The sequence below is a fragment of the Schistocerca piceifrons genome, chromosome 3 (assembly GCF_021461385.2).
Source record: "Schistocerca piceifrons isolate TAMUIC-IGC-003096 chromosome 3, iqSchPice1.1, whole genome shotgun sequence".
Taxonomy (NCBI): domain Eukaryota; kingdom Metazoa; phylum Arthropoda; class Insecta; order Orthoptera; family Acrididae; genus Schistocerca; species Schistocerca piceifrons.
The window spans coordinates 713,602,385-713,627,160 of NC_060140.1; the positions used below are offsets into that span (position 1 = coordinate 713,602,385).

General features: G+C 39.0%; 1 protein-coding gene across 2 annotated transcripts in view; it reads right to left on the reverse strand.

Annotated features, from left to right (window-relative positions):
* LOC124788074 (TGF-beta-activated kinase 1 and MAP3K7-binding protein 1-like) overlaps positions 1–24,776 on the reverse strand; it is a 105,647-nt gene that overhangs the window by 38,443 nt on the left and 42,428 nt on the right. For both annotated transcript variants that reach the window (XM_047255167.1, XM_047255168.1), the window contains exons 2-3: positions 21,193–21,299; positions 15,889–16,126 (exon numbers count right to left, since the gene is read on the reverse strand). In XM_047255167.1, coding sequence (XP_047111123.1) covers positions 15,889–16,126; positions 21,193–21,271 — 317 coding nt within the window. In that variant the 5' untranslated portion in view covers positions 21,272–21,299. The remainder of the gene's footprint in view (positions 1–15,888; positions 16,127–21,192; positions 21,300–24,776) is intronic.

The window sequence follows — 24,776 nt, forward strand, 5'->3', positions numbered from 1 at the left end:
TGCAACTGCTCACTTCAGGCAGGCACTTTCCCTGATGTGTTAAAAACATCAAAAGTTATTCCTGTATATAAAAAAGGGGATAAAGACAATGTAAATAACTACAGACCCATCACAATTTCCTCCTGCATCTCTAAAGTACTGGAAAAAGTTATGTATGAGAAACTTATGAAATTTATAAATAAAAACAGCATCCTATGTAATGAACAACATGGATTCAGAAATAAGAGGTCAACGACAACTGCTGTCTATGAGTGCATCAGTTCCATCCTAAACCTGATGGACAAAAAACAGGAAACAATAGGAGTCTTTATTGACTTGTCAAAAGCTTTTGACATGGTGGACCATAAAATTCTGCTATCAAAGCTAGAAAGATATGGTATTCGAGGTCTGTCCAACAAGTGGATCAGTTCCTTCCTGACAAATCGTATGCAGGCAGTGCGCGTCAAGCACACAAATATTGAACTAAAAACTGTATCTAATCACTTATCTGACTATAAATAAATAAAATGTGGTGTACCCCAAGGATCCGTATTGGGACCCCTTCTGTTTCTTCTGTACATAAATGATCTAAGCTTAAATATTGATGCACACAAATCAATCATATTTGCAGATGACACCACGATTCTACTAAAAGGAGACGACGATGAACAGTTACAGCAGACAGTAAACACGGTCACGAAACAACTTAGCAGCTGGGCACAGAGTAATCAGCTTGTAATAAACAGTAAGAAAACCGTTGCTCTAAAATTCCACAATGTTCCTAACAAGGACATGTTTATCCCATCAGTCTCTATCAATGACGAACCAGTTGGTAACAGTACTGAAACCAAATTCTTAGGACTTTGGCTGCAGAGTAACATCAGATGGAATAAGCATATTGAATGTCTCAATGCAGAACTGAGCAAAACATGTTATCTTCTTTGTTCATTAAAACCATGCTGTAGTGAGAAAACAGTATTGAATGCATATCATGCGTACTTTCATTCTCGTCTTAGATATGGGGTCACCTTCTGGGGAAACTTTAAAATAGCTAATAGCACTTTTAAACTACAAAAAAGGGCCATTAGAATCTTGTTTGGGTGCAAGCCTAGAGACTCTTGTAAACCCCTGTTTAAGAAATCTGGTATTCCCCCATTACCGTGTGTATACATTATGGAAACCCTTTTGTTCTTTAAATTAAATGTAATAGGCAAGGACCAGAGGCTACAAAAAACTGTGATATACATGAGTACTTTAACAGACAAAACAGGAACTTACATATGACTCAAATCAGCACAGCACTGTGCCAAAAAGGTACTTTTCACATGGGAGTTAAGCTTTATAACAAACTTCCTGAAAACATAAAAGCTATCACTGAGGTCAATACATTTGGAAAATCTCTAAAGTCATATTTACAGCATCACTGCTTTTATTCCATTGAAGAATATTTAAATTTATGAAATGTGTTATATAAATACTTGTGTGTAAAGTGTATTATTGTAAGCTTAAATATGTATGCCTTGAAATTACTTTCAGCCTGTATATTTATAACTTGACTTGTCCAATGTCTTATGCATAAGCTGCTATGTAGACAACAGGACCAATAAAATACAATCTACAATCTACAAGAATGGTTTACAGGAGATTATAAGGGATGTAATTTATAATGAACCAAATGCTAACATAATCTATTCCATGATAAATTATATCATTATTTGTAACAGCTTTCAGCAAAAGCAAATCAGAAAGGACACTAAACAGCCATGTAAAAAACCTGGTCACTAGATGGATTAAAGTCTCTTGTGAATGGAAAAGGGAAGTGCATCTTTTGGGAAGAACAAGTAGGGATCCTGTAGCAGTTGAACACTACAACAACTACTCAAAATTACTAAGAAAAGTTATTAAAAATAATAGAACATGCACATAATTTCAGAAATCAGTATTTCCAACAACAGACTTAAAACTATATGGAATGTAGTGAAATGAGTGGCAGGACAACCAGCCACAGAACAAGACAATATCACTACTGGGCTGAATTGAACAGCTATGAATGATGCATCACAGGTACCAAATGCATTCAACAATCATTTCTTAAATATAGCAGAAAGCATAGGGACAAACAGTTCAATAGAAAAATCACAGCAGTATCTTGAAAATGTAACTTTCATAAAATTCAATCATATGAATGTATCACCAACTTCTCCTTCTGTAATTAAGAAAATTATACATTCTCTCAGAAATAAAGCTTCATCTGGTTTTGATGGTATTTCCAATAGAGTACGAAAAATTTGTTCCCATGCAATAAGCCCAGTCTTATCTGAAATATGTAATGCATCATTTACTAAAGGCATTTCTCCAGAGAGACCGAAATATGCCATTGTTAAATCCCTACTTAAGGTGCTAAGAGAGATGCCAATAACTACTGACCTGTTTCACTGCTGAGATCATTCTCCAAAATTTTTTAGAAGATCATGTATTCTAGAATAGTACCTCAACTTAGCTACAATAGTATTCTTAGCAAACCACAGTTTGTGTTTCAGGAGGGTTACTCTACTGAGAATGCCGTTTACACATTCACTCACCAGATTTTACAAGCATTAAATAATAAAATAGCACCTGGTGGTATTTTCTGCAAGGCATTTGACTGTGAATCACAGTATTCACCTAGATAAACTAACGTTTTATGGGATTTATAGTATAACCAACCAATGGATAATGTCATATCCAACCAAAAGAATGCAGAAGGTTGTACTTAGTAACTCAAGCAAAATAGTCCAGGGACATAATTCTGACTGGGGAAAAATCATATACAGGGTTCCCCCCAAGTTCAATCTTGGGTCCACTACCGTTCCTTATATATAGTAAACGATCTTTTGTCTTCCATCTAGTATACAACAAGTAGAATTATTTCTTTTTGCAGATGACATTAGTTTTGTAATTAATCCAAGCACACATACAGAAACAGAAGAAATAGTACACAGAGTTCTTTAAAGTAACACTGACTGGTTTTCTCTGATTGGTCTCACCATCAATTTTAAAAAGACATGACATAGTCAGTTCTGCATATCTAGAGGCACTACACCAATGATAAGTGTAACATATGGTGAAAAAATAATAAATATGGTGGAAACTTCAAAATTCTTAGGGATTCATATTGATGAAATTCAAACTGGAAAAAAAAAACACTTTTCGTAACTTCTAAAACAACTTAGTTCAACAACGTTCGCAGTTAGAATAATTGAAAATCTTGGGGAGAGACAAATCAGTAAGTTAGCATGTTTTGCATATTTTGATTCAATAATGTCATATGGAATAATATTCTGGGGTAACTCATTCTTCTCAGTCTTCACTGTGCAGAAACATGCTGTGAGAATAATACATCGTGCTCACCCACAATCATCTGTAGACACCTGTTTAAGGCATTGGGCATTCTGACTACTGCTTCACAGTATATTTATTCCCTCATGAAGTTTGTTGTAAATAATCCACTATAAACAATGAAGTACATAATTACAACACCAAAAGGAAAAATGACAGTCATTACTCCAAATTAACATTGTCTTTAGTACAAGAACAAGTGCACAATGCTGCAACAAAAATTTTGACAACTCCTTCTATTCCATAAAAGAATTTCTGTTACTGTAATGTGTAAAAGGAGGCGAATAGGAATTACTAACTCTCATTTGTATAGCTTTCTTCTTTTTGTTAAAAAAAGAAAAAAAAGAAAAGAAAGAAATGTTCAGAATGCAACCTACCGTACGTGCAAATTAATTTATTATGTGAATGTAAGATGACTCATTCCACATCATTACAATCTACCATGCAAAATGATCCCATGGAACATCTAATTGACTAACCAACTAACTAATTACAGAAGATCAAAGTTATATGTGCCAATGCCTGTAAATGTATGTATATACAGGGTGATTCTGTGATGATCTTACAAACATTCTAGTATGATGGAGAATAATAAATGTCGAAAGTTATAAGCAAAAACTGTTCTGAGAGCTCTGATAGTGGAATACATGTACTGATACAGTTGTTGCTGAGGCTGTAGGACAGGCAACTTGCAAAGGTGGTAAGGAGAAAAAGGAAAATATATCCAGCAAACATGGGCTCTAAAAAGCATACCTGAGGAGCTATGACCACTTGTTCATCTTTGCTACTGTGACACACATCTCCTCTACCGAACAAGTGCTCAAAACCTTTTAAGGTTGGCATTTTAGAGCCAATGTTTAGTGACTTTTTCTTGTTTTGTTCCATACTACTGCCTCTAATAGTCCTAACAGTCTTAGCAGCAACAGTACCAGTACATGTATTCCATGTCAGAGGTATCAGAACTGTTTTCACTTATAATTTTTGACTTACTCATTTCTTGTGCAGGGACCCTTACGTCAGACTGATAAATTTATCCTTCTTCTTCATCATAGAAAGTTTGTATCATCATCATGGAATCGCCCTGTATACACATGCATTTACAGGTAACAGCACCTGTGATTTTGATGCTTTGTAATGCTGTTGGGCGATATTCTTAGACATGGCTTTCTATGTAAAACTTGACCTACTACATCCCCTCTACAACTTCTACAAGTGTGTAAAATGAGCTGTGAAACACCCTGTACAAAAATGGCTTTACAAGGGAAACACACTTGAAGATAGTATTATCAAGGGGAAGGACAAGTAGATGAAGATGAGATGGGAGATATCAAATTGTGAGGCGAATTTGATGTAGCCCTGAAAGACCTAAGTCAAAACAATGCCCATAGATAGGCAACATTCCCTCTGAATTATTGAGATCTTTGGGACAGCAAGTCAGATATATAAAATATATGAGACTGGTGATGTACCCTTAGACATCTAGAAGAATGTAATAATCTCAATTATAAAGAAGGGAGGCACTGGGAAGTGTGAATGTTACAGAAACGTAAGTTTAATAAGTCACTGGAAAGACTGGTAAAATCTGACCTCAGGAAAGATTAGTTTGGAACACAAAAGACAACACTGACTCTGGGTTATCATAGGAAGTAGACTGAAGAAACGCAAACCTATGTTTATAGCATAATTTGTAGATTTAGAGAAAGTTTTTGACAATGTTCACTGGACTACTATGTTTGAAATTTGGAAGATAGCAAGAGTAAAATATATGGAGTGAGATTAGGAAACAGGACAACCAAGAGCACAGAAAGACTGTATTTCTATCAAACACAACAAAAAGTTTGTTAACAAGAAGTCAGAAGTAGAAAAGATTTTTAATAATCATGTTTTAAGTGTTGTAGAGAAAATAGGATCCAGCTATTCATTAGAAAATGCAAGGCAGTATATTGAAGAAGCAGTACCTATGCAATCTGATAAAACTGAAATCCAACCCACTTCTCCTACTGAAATTAAGAAAATAATAAATTCACTCAAAAGTAAAAGCTCACATGGAATTGATGGCATTTTCAACTGAGTACTAAAAGCTTGTTCCCAACAAATAAGTAGGATTCTCAACCACATATGTAGTAACTCACTGAAACAGGGCATTTTTCCAGACAGACTGAAATACACTATTGTTAAACCATTGCATTAAAAAAGGGGATAGATCTGATGGTAACAACTACCGCCCAATCTCACTTCTGACATCTTTATCCAAAATTCTTGAAAAACTAATGTATTCAAGAGTAGGATCACATATTTGTAAAAATGAAGTAGAGGAACCCTGGGTAGAAGGGGGTACCAGGGTAGAATGAAGATGTACGTATTTTCATGTCAAGGAGGTGCTGCCAATGATATGCAGTAAGTAAAACTAGTTCAGACAGTTACTGCTCAACCTTGGCAGCCATGTCTGTTTGGTTTCCATAAGTGTTGGATTGTGAAGTTTTCACTGTGCTAGTTTTTGCTCCTGGGAAGCAAGAAAAGGTATACCTACTTATTTACAATAGGACTATTGTTAATAGATGCTTAAAATATGTTTATAATATTTAGTTTCATGCCATTAAATGTTTTTTTTTTCGTATCTTTGTTTAGTGGTCTTACCTCCATAACCCAAACCATGTAACTGGAGCGGAATGGGGAAGTACCCATTCTGCCCCGCTTTTATTAGGCTCCTAATCTATTTTGCTTTCGATTTCAGATGGTTCGAGTATATAAGAGAAAAACAAATAAGCAGTCATGGTCTACTGAGGCCATGAACAATGCTGTGGAGGCAGTTAATTCTAGCCATTGTGGGTATTTGAGGGCTTTTAACCAATTTGACATTCCCCAGACTACTCTGGGAAGATACGTTAAAAAAAGAACGGAAAACCCTGACTACAAAACTGATAAAATGACTGGAAAGTTTAAAAACGTATTTACAGAAGAACAGGGACTTGAGCTTGTTAAGTACTTAAAAAGTATGGAGGATATGTTATTCGGCTTAACAATCAATGATTTGTGTAAACTAGCTAATCTTTTGGCTGTGAGAAATGGCATTGTTCATAGATTTAAAAATGAAATTGCAGGCAAAGATTGGGCCAACAGGTTCCTTAAAAGACATCCTACTTTACCTGTTCGCAAGCCTGAAGCAACATCTGGTGCAAGAGCAAGGGTTTTAATAAAGTAGCTGGCGATAGTTTTTTTTTCCGTTACTAAGAAATGTAATTGACAAACACAGACTAATGGCTTCTCAAATATTTAATTGTGATGAAACAGGCATTTTGGTTAACCCTAAAAACCAATCAAGGATCATAGCTTGCAAGGAGAAACGTCAAGTAGGATCGTTAACATCTGCAGAAAGGGGCGAAACTGTAATCCCAGGATTGGAATGACTCCTTACCCTCTCCCTTAAAACCCACATCCTTTCATCTTTCCCTCTCCTTTTCTCTTTCCTGACGAAGCAACCGTTGGTTGTGAAAGCTTGAATTTTGTGTGTGTGTTTGTTTGTGTGTGTATTAACATGCCCACGCTCGTTACGAAATGTTGTATTCATGATTTATGGAACAAGGTTTAATGTATGTATATGTAACAACGTACAGGGTGATCCACATATACGTGAACTACTACAATGGGTCATAATTTCTTTATAAAAGCTTGTAGAAATGGGAAAGTTGTTTTAATGATCCCACTAGCTCTGGGGGAATTGAAAGTACTGCTTGATATTGGCAAGTTGATTGTTGTTTCTGCACAAGAGGTCCTTTGTCTGGTATAATGCCATGCTTGCTCGGCTTGTGTTATCTCATTCATAGCCTAGTCAGTCAATGTTTGTGAAATCTGTGAGTGTGTAGTTTGGGATGTGTAACAATACTGAGCAAATTAGTGATTCGTTCACAGTTTTTATCTGGCAGGAACATGCAATATTCGCTTTGAGAGTGACTTTTACTGTGAAAACAGATTGGAAGACAGACTCGTTGATTACAACCCAATGGGCATTCCAGAGAGAATCCAATGTGCATGATGTTCCATGGAAGGTAACAATTTTATTGACTGTAAGGAAGCTCAAGACAACTGGTGTACTAAACACTGACAGTGGAAATCCAGACAAATTCAGAGGTTATTGATAATGTTCAAAGATGCTTGGGGAACTCTCCAAGGTAATCATTGGCCCTGATTTAGCAAGGACACAGGCATTTCATGTGGCACACATTTCAGAGAGCTGTGAAGAAATTGGCATTCTGACCATACAGAGAGCACATGATGCAAGCATCGCAAGAAACATATCACCAGAAAAGAATGAGTTACTGTCAATGGTTTTGGGTGTTTCTTATTCAACATCCAGACATTCTCTCCATAACTGAGTTTACAGATGAGGCATGGTTCCATCTGTCACATTACATCAACACACAAAACAGCAGTACTGGGCTGGTGTAAAAACCCATATAAGCCACAAAATACCACTGCATGATGGAAAGGTTTGAGTGGGGTGCACGGTGTCAGCTCCCAGGAATGCTGCCCCATTTTCTTTGATACGACCATCGACCATAGGCACTACAGTTTATATGGGCATCTTAAATGCATTTGTGGAGCAGCTGGATGATGTTGAACTTAAAGAAGGCTATTTCCAACAAGATGTAGCAATGTGACACATGTCTAATGCTTCCATGCAACTTGTAACCAGTTTCTTTGATGACTGAGTAACCTAAAAAAAAATTGTGGGCCCTGATCAGCTAGCCATGGATTTTTTCCTAGTGGGGGTACCTTAAGAGCTGAATGTACAAGAATAGACCAACAACAACTACAGAAACCTGTGAGGCCATTACACAAGAAATAAGCAACATTAGTAAGGATACACTTCACAGAACATCAAGGAATATGGTGTAAGAAGTACAGTTGTACATTAGTGCTGGTGGAGTGTGCTTCCAACATTTGCTGTGAGGAATATGTATGTATGTAATCTCCTGGTTGGGTGTTATCATCTCCTAAAATTGCAAATGTGTCCCTTTATGGGTTGTTATGACTCATTAAAGTAGTTCAGATTTATATGGATGAGGTTTGCTACCTGGGCAGCAAGACAAATGATGATGGCTAAAGTAGAGAAGATATAAAATGGTGAGTGACTATAGCAAAGGGAAAAAAAATCTGAAAAAGAGGAATTTGTTAACAATGAAAATAAATTTAAGAGTTAGGAAGTCTTTTCTTAGTTATGTGTAATGTGGCCTTGTAAGGAAGACAAATGTGGATGATACGCAGTTTAGGTAAGAAAAGAATAGAATCTTTTGGTTGTAGTGGTACAGAAGAATTCTGAAGATTAGTTGAGTAGATAAAATAACTAATGAAGATGTACTGAATTAAACTGTGGTGAAAAAACCTGATGACACAAACTATTAGGGCATGCTGAGAGGCAGCGCCTCCACATTTTTTATGTGAAAAATCAATGTTTGACTTTGTAATCTCTCAGAATTTCCTGCAATTCCTTGCCATCTAGATAAGACTGGGTGTTCTGCCAGTCATCTACATCCTCGCAACCAGGTACTTTGATGCCATAACTCAATGGCTTCATCACGTATTACCTGAGACTGAGATCCAGTCTCAGAGAACTCCTGATGAAGACATCGAGTTACGGCATCAAAATATCATGCTGAGAAGATGCAAATCACTAGCAGAACCCGAACCTCAATGAGATAACATGTTTGACTTTGTTGATGGAGCCACAACCTCACCTCTCATCATTATTAAAGTGAAGTTCTCAAAGGAGTTCTTTAAGTTTTGGAAACAGATGAATTGGATAGGGCCAAGTTGGGACTGAATGGAGGGCGAATGATGACAGAGAACCCAAGGCATCATAATGTTGTAGCACTTGAGTTTGGTCCAGCACTGTCCTGCTGAAGGAACGGGTGCTCTATGTGTGGATGAACTCTTCAAATTCCTGCTTTCAGCTTTATAAAAGTCTCATAGTACTTTGCAGAGTGTATGGTGTTGTCTTTAGGCATGAATTCCAAATGCAACACACTTTGAACATTCCAGAACACTGTGAAAATGACTTGGCCTTCTAATGGCATGGCCTTGAACCTCTTTGGTGTTGGTGACTCTTAGTGATGAAACTCCATTAGTGCTCTCTTGTTTTCAGGGTCAAAATGGTGAACTTTGCTTTCTTTACCTGTCAAAATGTTGTTAAGGAACCCATCACCCTCGCATTCATAACACAAAAGAAGTTGTTGACAGATGTCCACTCTCCTCTGTTTCTTGTCAGGAGTGAGCATTCGAGGCACCCACCATACACACAGTTTTCTGTACTGCAGTTCTGCAATGGTGACCTGTACACACTCTCAGGATGGGCCACACTTACCTGAGAGCAGTGTCTGTGTCATCTGATGATTTTCTCTGAGGAGTTCATCAACCAATTCCCATGAGTCTCGTTGGTTGCCATATGTGGTTGTCTACTCTGAGCTCTGCCATACACTCTTGAGTTTAGCACCACTGTTCCCTCCATACTAGCATCAACATTGTTCACAACTTTCATTCTTCTATGGATTTCAATTGGAGGCACATATTGTATGGTCAGAAACTCAATTATAGCACACTGTTTCTCATGTGCTAACACAGTTACATTACACACTGCCATGTTACATGCTACAATTTAGAACCCTCTAGCAATGGAGGGTTGCAACTTTCATCAGCGAAGTGGGAAAGTCTACTAATATGAATGACATGTAATTCCTCAACCAATATTGAGAATAGAATAAAAGAATTGGAAGCATTACTTTCCAGCATGTCCCCTATAAAATAAAGAACTGTTAGGTAAGACTCATCCCGAAGCATCAAGGAACAATCACTTTGATAACAGAAGGAAATGTGTGTATGTGTGTGGGAGGGGCGGGGGGGGGGGGGGAGCAGGAATATGGGGAGGGATTGGGGGAGGATAAAAATTGATGATGTAGGCCTAGGCAGTTCATATGGAGATAGGTTGCAGTAGTTACACAGAGATGAAGAAGCTTGCGCAGAATTGACTGGAGTAAACAGCTGCATCAAAACCAGTCTTTGCACTGAAGACTACAACTACCACAACAACAACAACACAGTCCCTGAAGGAGGAAGATGAGTAGAAGAAAATTGTCCCATCAAACAGCATGCATTAACCTGCAATGAAGCACTACTTAACTACTGCTGATGTCCTCCAATTATTCTAGCCACTAACTCACTGGAGAAGGGAACATGACATGTAAAACTCATAGAAATACTCAGCGCATATGATACAAGAGTGCTCTGCTTCACCAAATATTTTCATGGTTTTGTCAATACCTTACAGCCTCCTGAAGGTACATAAGGCTGAAGACAACTGATAAGATAATGGGTCACTCAAGTAATACCGTACGAAATATAATACACCACAATTTGGTACTTCAGTGAGCAAGTGCAACCATCATATCTGGAACATGCAGGATATTTTAATTAGAGTTGGACTACAAAAACAACCAACAAGACAAGATTGTGGTTCCATTAAGAATGACTTCCTTCCAATACTTTATCAGTGCTTTTCTGAAATTAGAAGAATTCTTAAAATTATTACTGTTAACGTCTTTTAAGTGCTCCTGTGAGATTAACAAATTCGCTTTACCATGTAGAGATAACCTTAGCATTGTTGTTGTTGTGTTGTTGTGGTCTTCAGTCCTGAGACTGGTTTGATGCAGCTCTCCATGCCACTCTGTCCCGTGCAAGCTTTTTCATCTCCCAGTACCTACTGCAACCTACATCCTTCTGAATCTGCTTAGTGTATTCATCTCTTGGTCTCCCTCTACGATTTTTACCCTCCACGCTGCCCTCCAATACGAAATTGGTGATCCCTTGATGCCTCAGAACATGTCCTACCAACCGATCCCTTCTTCTGGTCAAGTTGTGCCACAAACTTCTCTTCTCCCCAATCCTATTCAATACTTCCTCATTAGTTATGTGATCTACCCATCTAATCTTCAGCATTCTTCTGTAGCACCACATTTCGAAAGCTTCTATTCTCTTCTTGTCCAAACTATTTATCGTCCATGTTTCACTTCCATACATGGCTACACTCCATACGAATACTTTCAGAAATGACTTCCTGACACTTAAATCAATACTCGATGTTAACAAATTTCTCTTCTTCAGAAACGCTTTCCTTGCCATTGCCAGCCTACATTTTATATCCTCTCTACTTCGACCATCATCAGTTATTTTGCTCCCCAAATAGCAAAACTCCTTTACTACTTTAAGTGCCTCATTTCCTAATCTAATTCCCTCAGCATCACCCGACTTAATTAGACTACATTCCATTATCCTTGTTTTGCTTTTGTTGATGTTCATCTTATATCCTCCTTTCAAGACACTGTCCATTCCATTCAACTGCTCTTGCAAGTCCTTTGCTGTCTCTGACAGAATTACAATGTCATCGGTGAACCTCAAAGTTTTTATTTCTTCTCCATGAATTTTAATACCTACCCCGAATTTTTCTTTTGTTTCCTTTACTGCTTGCTCAATATACAGATTGAACAACATCGGGGAGAGGCTACAACCCTGTCTTACTCCCTTCCCAACCACTGCTTCCCTTTCATGTCCCTCGACTCTTATAACTGCCATCTGGTTTCTGTACAAATTGTAAATAGCCTTTCGCTCCCTGTATTTTACCCCTGCCACCTTCAGAATTTGAAAGAGAGTATTCCAGTCAACATTGTCAAAAGCTTTCTCTAAGTCTACAAATGCTAGAAACGTAGGTTTGCCTTTCCTTAATCTTTCTTCTAAGATAAGTCGTAAGGCCAGTATTGCCTCACGTGTTCCAGTGTTTCTATGGAATCCAAACTGATCTTCCCCGAGGTTGGCTTCTACTAGTTTTTCCATTCGTCTGTAAAGAATTCGTGTTAGTATTTTGCAGCTGTGACTTATTAAGCTGATAGTTCGGTAATTTTCACATCTGTCAACACCTGCTTTCTTTGGGATTGGAATTATTATATTCTTCTTGAAGTCTGAGGGTATTTCGCCTGTTCCATACATCTTGCTCACCAGATGGTAGAGTTTTGTCAGGACTGGCTCTCCCACGGCCGTCAGTAGTTCCAATGGAATATTGTCTACTCTGGGGGCCTTGTTTCGACTCAGGTCTTTCAGTGCTCTGTCAAACTCTTCACGCAGTATCGTATCTCCCATTTCATCTTCATCTACATCCTCTTCCATTTCCATAAAATTGGCCTCAAGTACATCGCCCTTGTATAGACCCTCTATATACTCCTTCCACCTTTCTGCTTTCCCTTCTTTGCTTAGAACTGGGTTTCCATCTGAGCTCTTAATATTCATACAAGTTGTTCTCTTATCTCCAAAGGTCTCTTTAATTTTCCTGTAGGCGGTATCTATCTTACCCCTAGTGAGATAGGCCTCTACATCCTTACATTTGTCCTCTAGCCATCCCTGCTTAGCCATTTTGCACTTCCTGTCGATCTCATTTTTGAGACGTTTGTATTCCTTTTTGTCTGCTTCATTTACTGCATTTTTATATTTTCTCCTTTCATCAATTAAATTCAATATTTCTTCTGTTACCCAAGGATTTCTACTAGCCCTCGTCTTTTTACCTCCTTGATCCTCTGCTGCCTTCACTCCTTCATCCCTCAAAGCTACCCATTCTTCTTCTACTGTATTTATTTCCCCCATTCCTGTCAATTGCTCCCTTATGCTCTCCCTGAATCTCTGTACAACCTCTGGTTCTTTTAGTTTATCCAGGTCCCATCTCCTTAAATTCCCACCTTAGCATTAGAAATCACAATGCTACAAGATTTCATGTCAATAAATTTAGTAACCCTGCTGGACACGATATTGGAAGACAGCTGTATAGATGCCCGGAGAGAGCACTGGTGGCTGGAGCACTCTCGATGTTGTCGACCAGTGATGTAAATTTCTGTAGCAGGCAAATATAAGGCTGTCCAGTGAGAGATCTCTTTCTCATTTGCTGTCTTTCACCTCACCTCTTCCAGCGAGCTCCAACAGCCATGATAATCTAAGTATGCAGTACTTGCATTTATGAACGTCTTATTTTCACAACCACCAGGCTTAATGCAACTCTGTTTGTACATTTACTAAACACACACACAATGAATAAATAGTGCTTGGGCATTATTCAAACTTAATCAGGAACTATCTCACATTAATTTCTATTTTGGCTCATATAAGCTCCTGCCAAGAACAACAACAACAACAACTACTACTACTACTACTACTATCACTGTTTGATTGTGTGAACAGACAGACAATTATAATTTGTTGTTAGAGAAGTTTAACTGTGCTCAATAAACATTTTTGGACCTAAGTGATGGTTACAATAATAAGAGTAATCATATATTGAAGTTAAGCGTCCTACAAGGCTGCTGTGAACACACAGAAATATGCAGCAGCCTAGCACTGCTTCAGTAAATGACATAAAATGGCGCTAGACAACAGAACAAAAGTCATCTCCACTGCCTCCTACTTCTGGGATTATATTGTCAAAGAAGAGGTACAGGTCAACATGGCAGAAGCTCTTATTAATAAATAGTCTGTGATTCAGTCCAGTGCAGCCTGCAGTCCTGTATTACCTACAACAAACTGATTTTCTCATCACAGTGGCAGCACTGCAGTGCTTACATCTCAGAAAAAGATAGACAAGAGATATAAATGAGATACTCAAATGATCAATGAAGTGATTTCCAAATTGCTCCATCAAAACAAATGGAGCTTACATTTTCTACTTTTTGCTGCTCACAAATTTTTGTTGGCATTATCCAACCAACTTTTTTCTTTGGCAAGCCCCCCTTCCACATTTGACACATGTACTGCCGTTTCAATATGGTATCATTTGATACAATACCTCTTTCATTAACAATCTGCGTTCTCAGGCCATACCGTTTTATTTTTACCTTCACCACATTCCACATAAAAATATTGGCACTAATACGAGTATTATAATATAATTTCATTTCTGTTTTAGTCTTCCCATTATTCTTTTTAACCACTTTGCTGACAGCAGGAGTTTATCATCAGTTATACACATATTTCATACCATTTATTAAAGTATTTGGTTTCTGTATATTCTGGACTGTATAGGTTAGCACTCTTTCACAACATGTGTAAGACTTGGCTAGTGAATTCTAACCAAATCTTTAAGTTAATGCACTGTAAGCACACTACAGGACACACCACTGCAGTTTATGTACTATACAGATCTCTCTCTCTCTCTCTCTCTCTCTCTCTCTCTCTCTCTCTCTCTGTGTGTGTGTGTGTGTGTGTGTGTGTGTGTGTGTGTGTGTGTGTGTTGGGGTTGGGATGGGGGAGAGGGGGGGGGGGGGGGGAGGGAACGGCAAGGCATGGTAATACTATTTGTCTTCTGCCAAACTATAAAATTTGCTCGTTCAATTGTTAGGAGGAATTTGCAGAATCTGCTGAAGTAGATATCAGTTTTAAATGTGGAAAAAACCAGAAATCAATCAAGCGTTAGCTAAGAAACAATACATAAATCTTTTTTAATGGAATCCAAAGTGGTTCTTTTATGAGTGTTACTGACATCTCTCATAAAAAGCTTTGTTGTTTTATTATTTTGAAGGAATCAGATGAGTGGCAGAACTGACAGAAGCAGACCCTACAACTGACTACTCCCACTAAGGCTGTGGTTCCCAACCTGGGGGTAATTACTCCCTGAGCGGTAAAATTAAATTTTCAGAGGGGTAAAAACTAAACAATTCGAGTCTGTTTCAGTCACAAAACTAAATTATTTTCAAAAGATCAGTACTACTATCACAATTTTGTAAGACTCTATTATTGACTATAAGTCATCAATTATTACTTTTTCTCAAATAATAGCATTAATGCAGTGGAGGTTACAGGTTCCTCACATAGTCCACCCACTACACACACATGTTGTGCTATGTCCCATACATCGCTAATGATAGAGGTGAGACATATACTTAACAAATGCTAAATATCTCAAGAAAATGTCTTCACCAAGTTGTAGTTAGTGCCTGCAGTAGTCCAGAAATTGATTCATTACTTGCTTTGAAACAGATAAATGAATTAATTGACAGCACAACACAGCAGTAACTACATAAGAGCTACTATAGTGCTGCACACAGTTTTACTATTGTCATTATTATTATTATTATTAGAGTGGTTAGACACAAAGCATTAACAGCCTGAAGTTGTCCAATTTCTGCCAGTTCAGAATTAAGGAGTGCAGCAATGAAGTGATTTACGAACAGTAAGTATAGTGGGAACTTGTTTTATTTTAAATGGGGTTGCAGTGTGCACATCAAGCAAGTGGCACAATGGAGAGGAGTAATGCATGTTTTGTAACAGGTGTTACCCTCACTGTGGATAGTTAGCTTTCTTTTCTAAGAAGGAGTTGTGGGTAGCACTTGTTCCAAAAAAAGTTAGTTAGGTACTAAAGCTGGTGATAATGCGGGGGAGGGCAACAGATACATTTCAATTACTGTAATTACTGTAGTGTTTTAAAGTAAATGTGGTAGTCTTACAAACCTCAGAAACTCTTTCACTTCTTCATCTGTGGTTTTTCCTGGTAACTCTCCAAATAATATTTCAGCAGCCATTCTCTGAAGAGCGAATGTTGCAGCCTGCACACCTTCATGTCCGTCAAATACTCCATATAATGAGGTTGAATCATCCACACGCCAGCGGAAACTACGGTCTTCAAATGGATGTTCTTCTTGACGGTAGCCATCTTCTCTATATATCTGGTTTGTTGAAAATCCAACACCTGAAATCATAAATATTTCTCAACTGTGAACCGGTTCCATTTTAAAGACATAGACGGAACAGCTGTACATTTTGTGATGAACACCAGACACATTATTTAACAAAAAGATTTTGTTAAAGACAGAAACAAAAATTAAATATTGTTTGCAAGATTAGAGTACTACTTATGATACAGAAAAGTCAGATTTATTATCATCTCAGTAATAACTAGTAGTGTTCAATTGTTTTATGTCCAACACACACTGCAACATTTCTTTTTTTTTTATATTTATATATACACCACTATTTGATTGTATATTTACTGTGTACAGTCTAGATTTCAGATTTCATGCCATTATCGAGTACAATGTTCTTAGATTACAAACAACATTTTGCTGTGTACTGTGCAGGATGTCAGACACTCAATAATGGCATGAAATAATATGTCATCCTGCATGTTGCACAACAAAATACGTTAATGATCTAAGATCTAATGATCTAAGATCAGTGTGAAGGCCAAAATCTAGATTGTACAAAGGAAATATACAGCCAAATGGCAGTGTATTCCTTCAAAAATATTTTTTAACTGTGGTTCAGCACTACTGAAAACTTTCTGACTGCAGAAGCGTCAAATTGACATTCTTGGAGCCCACTGTGAATCAGGAGTATGCAGTCTGGTGTATGGCATGGTGTGGAAATGGACCAACTACGGGCAGAAGTCAAAGATTTGAATGTAAGATGAGGACCCACAGTCCAATATATTTCTATCCTGCCGTTTTTTATGAACGCCACAACTGTGTTGGTATACTTTTAGTGTTTTAACTTCACGAGCTGAGTTTGATAACCTGGTGATCAGAGTATTGTCTTCCAAAATGGGTTGTTGAGTTGAGTGTAGGACATAAAAACAGTTCAATGCTGAATAAAATGTTCTCAGGTTTCCAACCGTGTCAATTGCTTAAAACTACACGAGCTTTCAGCCAAACACTCCTTGGCCATTGTCAAGTGGTATGACTGCCAGTGGGCTGTTGGTGCGCCCTTACATACGCCAGCTGCCAGCTGTGACGTCACTGGTGCCCGTGACATTGCCACATATGGGCATGTTTTGAGTCGGCATTCGATGTGCCCTCTTCAACCATGCGATAGTTTGATCCCATGCAGCGCTGACCTGCAAGCCACTGTCTATATTCAGGGTGTTTGCGGTAATTTTTATTTCAATAGCTTCCCTTATTAAACTGTCCAGGAAGCTGTTAGTGCAAGCCATGACAGAGGTATTGTCAAATTTTATGTGGTGACCGTTTTCTAACGCATGCTCAGCTAATGCAGATTTCTCTGGATAGTGTAGGCAATAATTCCTCTCATGTTCTTTCCTGTGTTGTTCCACAGTGCGCACTGTTTGTCTGATATACTTCTGGCCACACTCACGAGGTATTTCATAGACTCCAGGTGTTCTGAGACCTACTGCATCTTTAACTGGTCTCAGTAATTGACGGATTTTCGTTGGAGGCCTGAAGACTGATTTGATCTTGTGTCTTTTCAACAGGTGGCTTATCTTGCCCAACACAGAGCTACAGAATGGCAACAAAGCAAGTTTCTTTTCCTGCTCTTCAACAGTGGTCATACTCTGATATTTCCCGGAAATCACTTCTTTCACTTGATGGGCGCTCTAGCCGTTATTCTTGAAAACCCTGCGTAGGTGGCACAGTTCATGGGGCAGGTTATCATCGTCTGATATTACTCTTGCATGTTGCACTAATGTTTGTAATACTGTGTGCTTCTGTGCTGGATGATGATGGCTGGTGGCGTGCAGGTACAGGTCTGTGTGGGTGGGTTTTTTGTAGACGCTGTGGCCAAAGCACCCATATCATTTACAGTGGACAAGGATGTCGAGGAAATGCAGTGCATTATCTTTTTCCGCCTCCATGGTGAACTGGATATTACTGTTGATGCCATTGAGGTGTTCCAAAAACTCGTCTAGTTTCTCTTGTCCGTGTGGCCAAATGACGAATGTGTCTTCAACATATTGAAAGAAACACTTCGGCTTCAATCCACAGTATCTATGGCAATATCCTCAAAATTCTCCATGAAGAGGTTTGCAACAGCTGGAGCCAACGGGCTACCCATTGCTACGCCATCTGTCTGATCATAATACTGGCCGTTGTACACGAAATAGGAGGACGTAAGAGTGTGCTTAAATAGCTCGACCACGTCACTTGCAAAGTACTGGGAAATTAGGTCCAAAGCGTCTTTGATAGGCACATTCGTAAACAGCGCCACTAACTCAAAACTGACCACAATATCATCCTCACTAAGGTGTAGACGGTTGATTCTGCTGATAAATTCTGCTGAGTTTTTTATATGATGTTCGCAGTGTCCCACATGTGGAGCGAGGAGCTTGGCCAAGTACTTCACCAGCTTGTATGCCGGAGAACGTATTGTGGACACAATTAGGCGAAGTGGCATCCCATCCTTGTGTATCTTCAGTAAACCATAAGCAGTAGGTGGTCTAGGCACCTGTGGGAAAAGATTCTTAACCACACTGTCTTCCACTGAAGATCGCTTAAGAAGTTCTGATGTTTTTCTTACTATTCTTGATGTCGGGTCGCGTGGGAGCTTCCGATAAGGAGCTTCCGATAAGGAGCTTCGTTCAGTAGCGCACAGAGGCGCACAAAGGCGAAGTTATCAGCATCCAACATGACCAGGGCTGAGCGCAACAGCCTTCGAGCATTACATAATGATGAAAGCATCAGAATAAGACCACTGATGAAGAGCAGGAAAAGAAACTTGCTTTGTTGCCATTCTGTGGCTCTGTGTTGGGCAAGATAAGCCATCTGTTGAAAAGACACAAGATCAAATCAATCTTCAGGCCTCCAACGAAAATCCGTCAATTACCGAGACCAGTTAAAGATGCAGCAGGTCTCAGAACATCTGGAGTCTACGAAATACCTTGTGAGTGTGGCCAGAAGTAGATCGGACAAACAGTGCGCACTGTGGATCAACGGAGGAAAGAATGTGAGAGGTATTATTGCCTAAGTTATCCAGAGAAATCTGCATTAGCTGAGCAAGCGTTAGAAAACGGTCACCACATAAAATTTGACGATACCTCTGTCGTGGCTCGCACTAATGGCTTCTGAGACAGTTAAATAAAGGAAGCTATTGAAATAAAAATTACCACAAACACCCTGAATAGAGAAGGTGGGATCCAGCGATCGCGCGGTTGAAGATGGCACATCAAACGCTGACTCAAAACATGCCCATATATGGCAATGTCACGGGCACCAGTGATGTCATAGCCGACAGTTAGCGTATATAAGGGTGCACCAACAGCCCACTGGCAGTCATACCACTTGACAATGGCCAAGGAGTGCTTGGCCGAAAGCTCGTGTAGTTTTAAGCAATTGACGCAGTTGGAAACCCGAGAACAATTTATTCAATGTTATCACTGTGAGACTGCATTTATACAGTTCAATGCTATCAGTTATTACTGTTAAAATATAAGAACTGCCATCTCAACTCTCTAAAATGGATAACATTAAAATATATTAATATCTTGTACAGCAAGGAATAAGAGTTAATAGTCAATAATTATTGTAACTCTTAATAGTGGTCTTCTTACATGTGACACACTCAATGCCACTGCTGAATATAACAGACCAATTTTTGCTTGACTGACTGACTGACTTACTTCAGCAATTCCATATGGATGTAATATTTCTAGACAGTTGTAAAGTATCTTACGTGACAACAATAGCCATAGCCCAAAAAAGGTTGCTAAAGAGATACATCACCTTTTTTAGCTTGTTCCTCATAAACTTACATATTAGGATGCTTCATTTAACTTATATATGCTGCATATCCAAACATGGTGACCATTTTTGTTACTATAACCATTATCTACATCTACATCCATACTCCGCAAGCCACCTGACGGTGTGTGGCGGAGGGTACCTTGAGTACCTCTACCAGTTCTCCCTTCTATTCCAGTCTCGTATAGTTCGTGGAAAGAAGGACTGTCGGTATGCCTCTGTGTGGAGTCTAATCTCTCTGATTTTATCCTCATGGTCTCTTTGCGAGATATACGTAGGAGGGAGCAATATACTGCTTGACTCCTCGGTGAAGGTATGTTCTCAAAACTTCAACAAAAGCCCGTACCGAGCTACTGAGCGTCTCTCCTGCAGAGTCTTCCACTGGAGTTTATCTATCATCTCCGTAACGCTTTTGCGATTATCCTGTAATGAAGCGTGCTGCTCTCCGTTGGATCTTCTCTATCTCTTCTATCAACCTTATCTGGTACGGAGCCCACACTGGTGAGCAGTATTCAAGCAGTGGGTGAACAAGTGTACTGTAACCTACCTCCCTTGTTTTCAGATTGCATTTCCTTAGGATTCTTCCAACGGATCTCAGTCTGGCATCTGCTTTAATTTATGGAATTAACTGCTTCAGTTGCTGACCTGCTATATTGTAGATAAATGATAAAGGATCTTCCTTTCTATGTATTCGCAGCACATTACACTTGTCTCCATTGAGATTCAATTGCCATTCCCTGCACCATGCATCAATTCACTGCAGATCCTCCTGCATTTCAGTACAATTTTCCATTGTTACAACCTTTCGATATACCACAGCATCATCTGCAAAAAGCCTCAGTGAACTTCCAATGTTAACCACAAGGTCATTTATGTATATTGTGAATAGCAACGGTCCTACGACACTCCCCTGCGGCACACCTGAAATCACTCTTTCATTTGTTCAGAGACCTGTTATACTACCACATACTATAACTACTTGTAAGAGTACAAGTTGACAGCATGGATGCCATGCAGTTATTTGGTGTTATTCTCAAGACAAAGTCTGCTGGACTTTAAAAATCACTCTAGATTATGCTAGAGATGCATTATTATTATTATTATTATTATTATGAGTGAAGCCTTCATTGGAATGCTAGCATTCCAAATCACAGCACAAATAACAGAGGGAAGACGTATTTTGCTCACAGGTTATCCACTATAATGGTTACTACAGAAAAACCAATACATCTTTTAACTAATAAGTATAATTTTTGCACAATACACCGCAAATTCAGTATTTTACCTGAAAGTCGGCACACTGGTAAATCATCAGTCCAGCTACGAAAAGGCTCTGATCTTGGCAGTTCTTCTCTTGTTGGCATAATGGTTTTACTTAAGCAACACAGAATTCTGTAACACAAAGAAACCACATACTTCAATTTTTAATATTTTTAACCTCAAATAAAAATGATGAATACACAGAGCATGTCCACTGAACTCTGAAACAGCAAACCATCAGACAAAAAGAGCACCACAATGATATCAACATGTTTCAGATGACTATTCTACTGCCTGGTTATCTTCTTAATGAACAAGACCCTGATGTGTAAATGAAGGTTTCCACATAAGTCTATCTTCATGGGTTTCTTACCACTTCATTTCACGGTGAGTTTACAATGTTTCAGAAACAGATACCCTCCTTCCATCTTCTGATGAAGTGCCAATGTCTTACAGTCTGACTCCTTAGTTAGTAACTGACGGTAGTTGATTTTTAAATCCCTCAAATGGCCACTCACAACAATTTAGCCATCACTTGGCCATGTGCTTACACAGCTGGCAGCTCATGGTCCACTGCTGCTCCAGAAAGGCAGCATGTTGCACCCATCTCATTGTTTACAATGTAGGTTGCAAAGATGCACTGACGGAAAAACTCCTCTCATAATTCATGAGATCTGTTGTCTCACGTATATCATTGCCATCTCAATAACACTGTCCCAGTATCCACATGCTGGACAGGTAACAGACATCTTTTCAAACTGCAACCACTTGCTGGACAGTTGAAAAGACATATTTTCAAAATCTAATATGTGCTACTCCATTACACTGTGCTCAATCAGGGCAAACTTCCCTCCCTGGGTAAGTCTTACAGTATGCATATGTTCAGTGCAACATAAGGAGGTACAGCACTATATCTGTCCAATGTCCAAACTCTACCAGTTTCCCAAACCTCACCAGTCCTTTTCCTTCGCACCTCTTCCTCCCCCTTCAACCCTTCTGCCAGAAGAAGGAGCCAATGGCTTCAACAGCTTGCACTCGTAATACCTTTCATGTGTTTGTTCTCCTGCCACTGCTTGGTGAATAAATTTTTTATCTATCCAGTTACATCATATTTTCAGTGTAAGAATTGTTGCATTCAAAGGGAATGTGATAGACCCTAGGTGTACAAAGCCCAAAGCTGTCTTCCACACAGCCCAAAAGATTTCTTACATTGGCATGTCAGAAGAGAGGTTGAGTCCTTTCTTGTTTAAACCTTTGCCAGTTCTTTGTCGAGGCTGTGCCAGTCTTTTTCTTCACTCTTGTCTCCAAATCTCTGTGCCGTCAACAACATCGTGATATCATCCCTTCCTATACCTAATGGAAGTAGAGGTTTTAATCAAGTGTACTGGCTCCATCACATATAATCCTGGCCCCCTGCACCACCACTGCCAAGACTGTGCTTAACCAACACATACTTCTTTCATGATAGGAACAGCTATGAGCAAGTTGATGGAATCCCAACAGGTTCATTTTTATAACAACTTCTGTATGGAGCTATTTGAAGAAATCACTTTAAATACACTGAAACATCTATCACAGTATGTCTACAGATATAACAATGACACACTCATGGTGCAGCAGCATCGGAGGTCTTTCTCGAGAAATTCCTCAACCATTTTAATAATATCCATAAAAACATCAGATTCATCATGAAGGTTGATGAGAACAGTTGTCTCGTGTTTGTGAAGGTCCATGTGCAGAAGAAACCCGATGGCCTTCTGGGCAATGGATATGTACAAAACCCATTCACACAGATCTGTAACAAGCTACCATCATACACTACAGTGAGTTTTGTGTCTGTTGATGCTGATGCACAGGTCGAATGAAGACTATATATGACGACGAAAACCTACTTGCTGAGCTTGAACATGTGGAAAAGACCTTTCCTTCCGGCAGTTACAGGAAGGAAGATATTAGAAGACATAGAGACAAGAACTAAGAAACATACCAGAGAATTACCTTCCTATCATTTGCTGGTGAAGCCTCCAAAAGAAACGGTAAAACTCTAAACAAAACATGAATCAGGCCCATCTTCTAAACAAGTGCAAAAATAAGAAATTCTTCGAGGAGCATACAAGATAATCTTGGGCATTGTATATCTGGGGCCTACCACAGTCCATGGTCTGTGGCAAGTCTTATTTTGGTCAGACACAATGTTGGGTCTCCGTATGTCGCACTGAACATATACACAATGTAAAACTCAGTCTGAAAAGGAAATTAGCGTGATAACAAATCTTGTGATTGGTGATAAGGGTTTCACCATCAGTAATAACTGACAACTAGCATTGGAAGCATTAATACAGGGGCAACATGTTGCCTTTCATGGGGCAGTAATGGGCACACAGCTGCCAGCAATGTAAACAAATTGCCACTTGATGGTTTAATTGTTGTGGAGCAACCACAGTGGAGATTTAAAGGTCAACCATTGCCAGTTACTATACAATGAGACAGATTGTGAGACACTGGTACTTCATCCAAAGATGGAAGGAGAGTACATACATGCCTTCCAAAACATCATGGACTCACTGCAAACTGACCTGGGAAGACACTTCAGAAGATTTTATTGCAACACGAGCATGTCATCTCACATTTAGCTTATGGCACATATTATGATCATTAAATGGGATTGAAAACTAGTTATCAAGTGTCACCAATTGCAACAGAGACTGTTACAATAAATATTTTAAAAACTATATCATTTGTTCTTGCTAAAGAGGATCAATTACACCAAAGGGTCACAGATTTTTTTCTCAGAACCAAGAAAAAACAATTTAATGGATACAAATGGTTTGTCAAATGTATTACAGAATGTTTTACAGTGATGGAGAACCTCAGTGTAACAATGATTAAGATAAAGTATTTACTGAAATATAACATAAAATACTGAATATAGGTCCTCTCCAGTTGCATACCATATTTATCTCTCAAAGCATTTTCTGTCAGTCTTTAGAATTTCTGCTTCGAAGTTAATTGCAGAATTACTAAAGAGTTAAGTATCATAGGCACAAATGAAAAGGCTAAATAGAGGTTCTAGCTAGGAACATAAGAAAACACACAGCCATGAAAGAGAAATAATTTACTGAGTGCACAGTGACATCAACAATGAAAGTAAATTACACGTCTCAAACACATTTAACAATTGAGGGCCTAGAGGTCCTTACATGCTCTTATAAAGACACTATGCACATCAGGAGTCACGGGTGTAATGCTGTGCGCACATGGCAGACCTGGTGATGGTGGTCAGTGACCTGGCTGCCCCTAGCAGCTGCCTCAGGTAGTTGTGGATGCACTGCTTGAATGTCAACACGCATTAAACTTGCCTTAGTGGTCCAACCTATGTACAGTGTGGTTGGTAGGTATGGACAAAATTGAGAAGGACGAGGGCAACACCATTGTCTGCAAACACCAGGATGGCCAGTGGACAGGACCAGACACAAAGGGGCCGGAGCCATCCAGACGTCAGAGCCCACAACAAGGGGGCACCAACACGGGCAGTAATGACGGCAGACTCAAGAGGAGAGGCTCTGGTGATGGAGATCCAGCTTCCACACCCTCTGACAGTAGCACTTG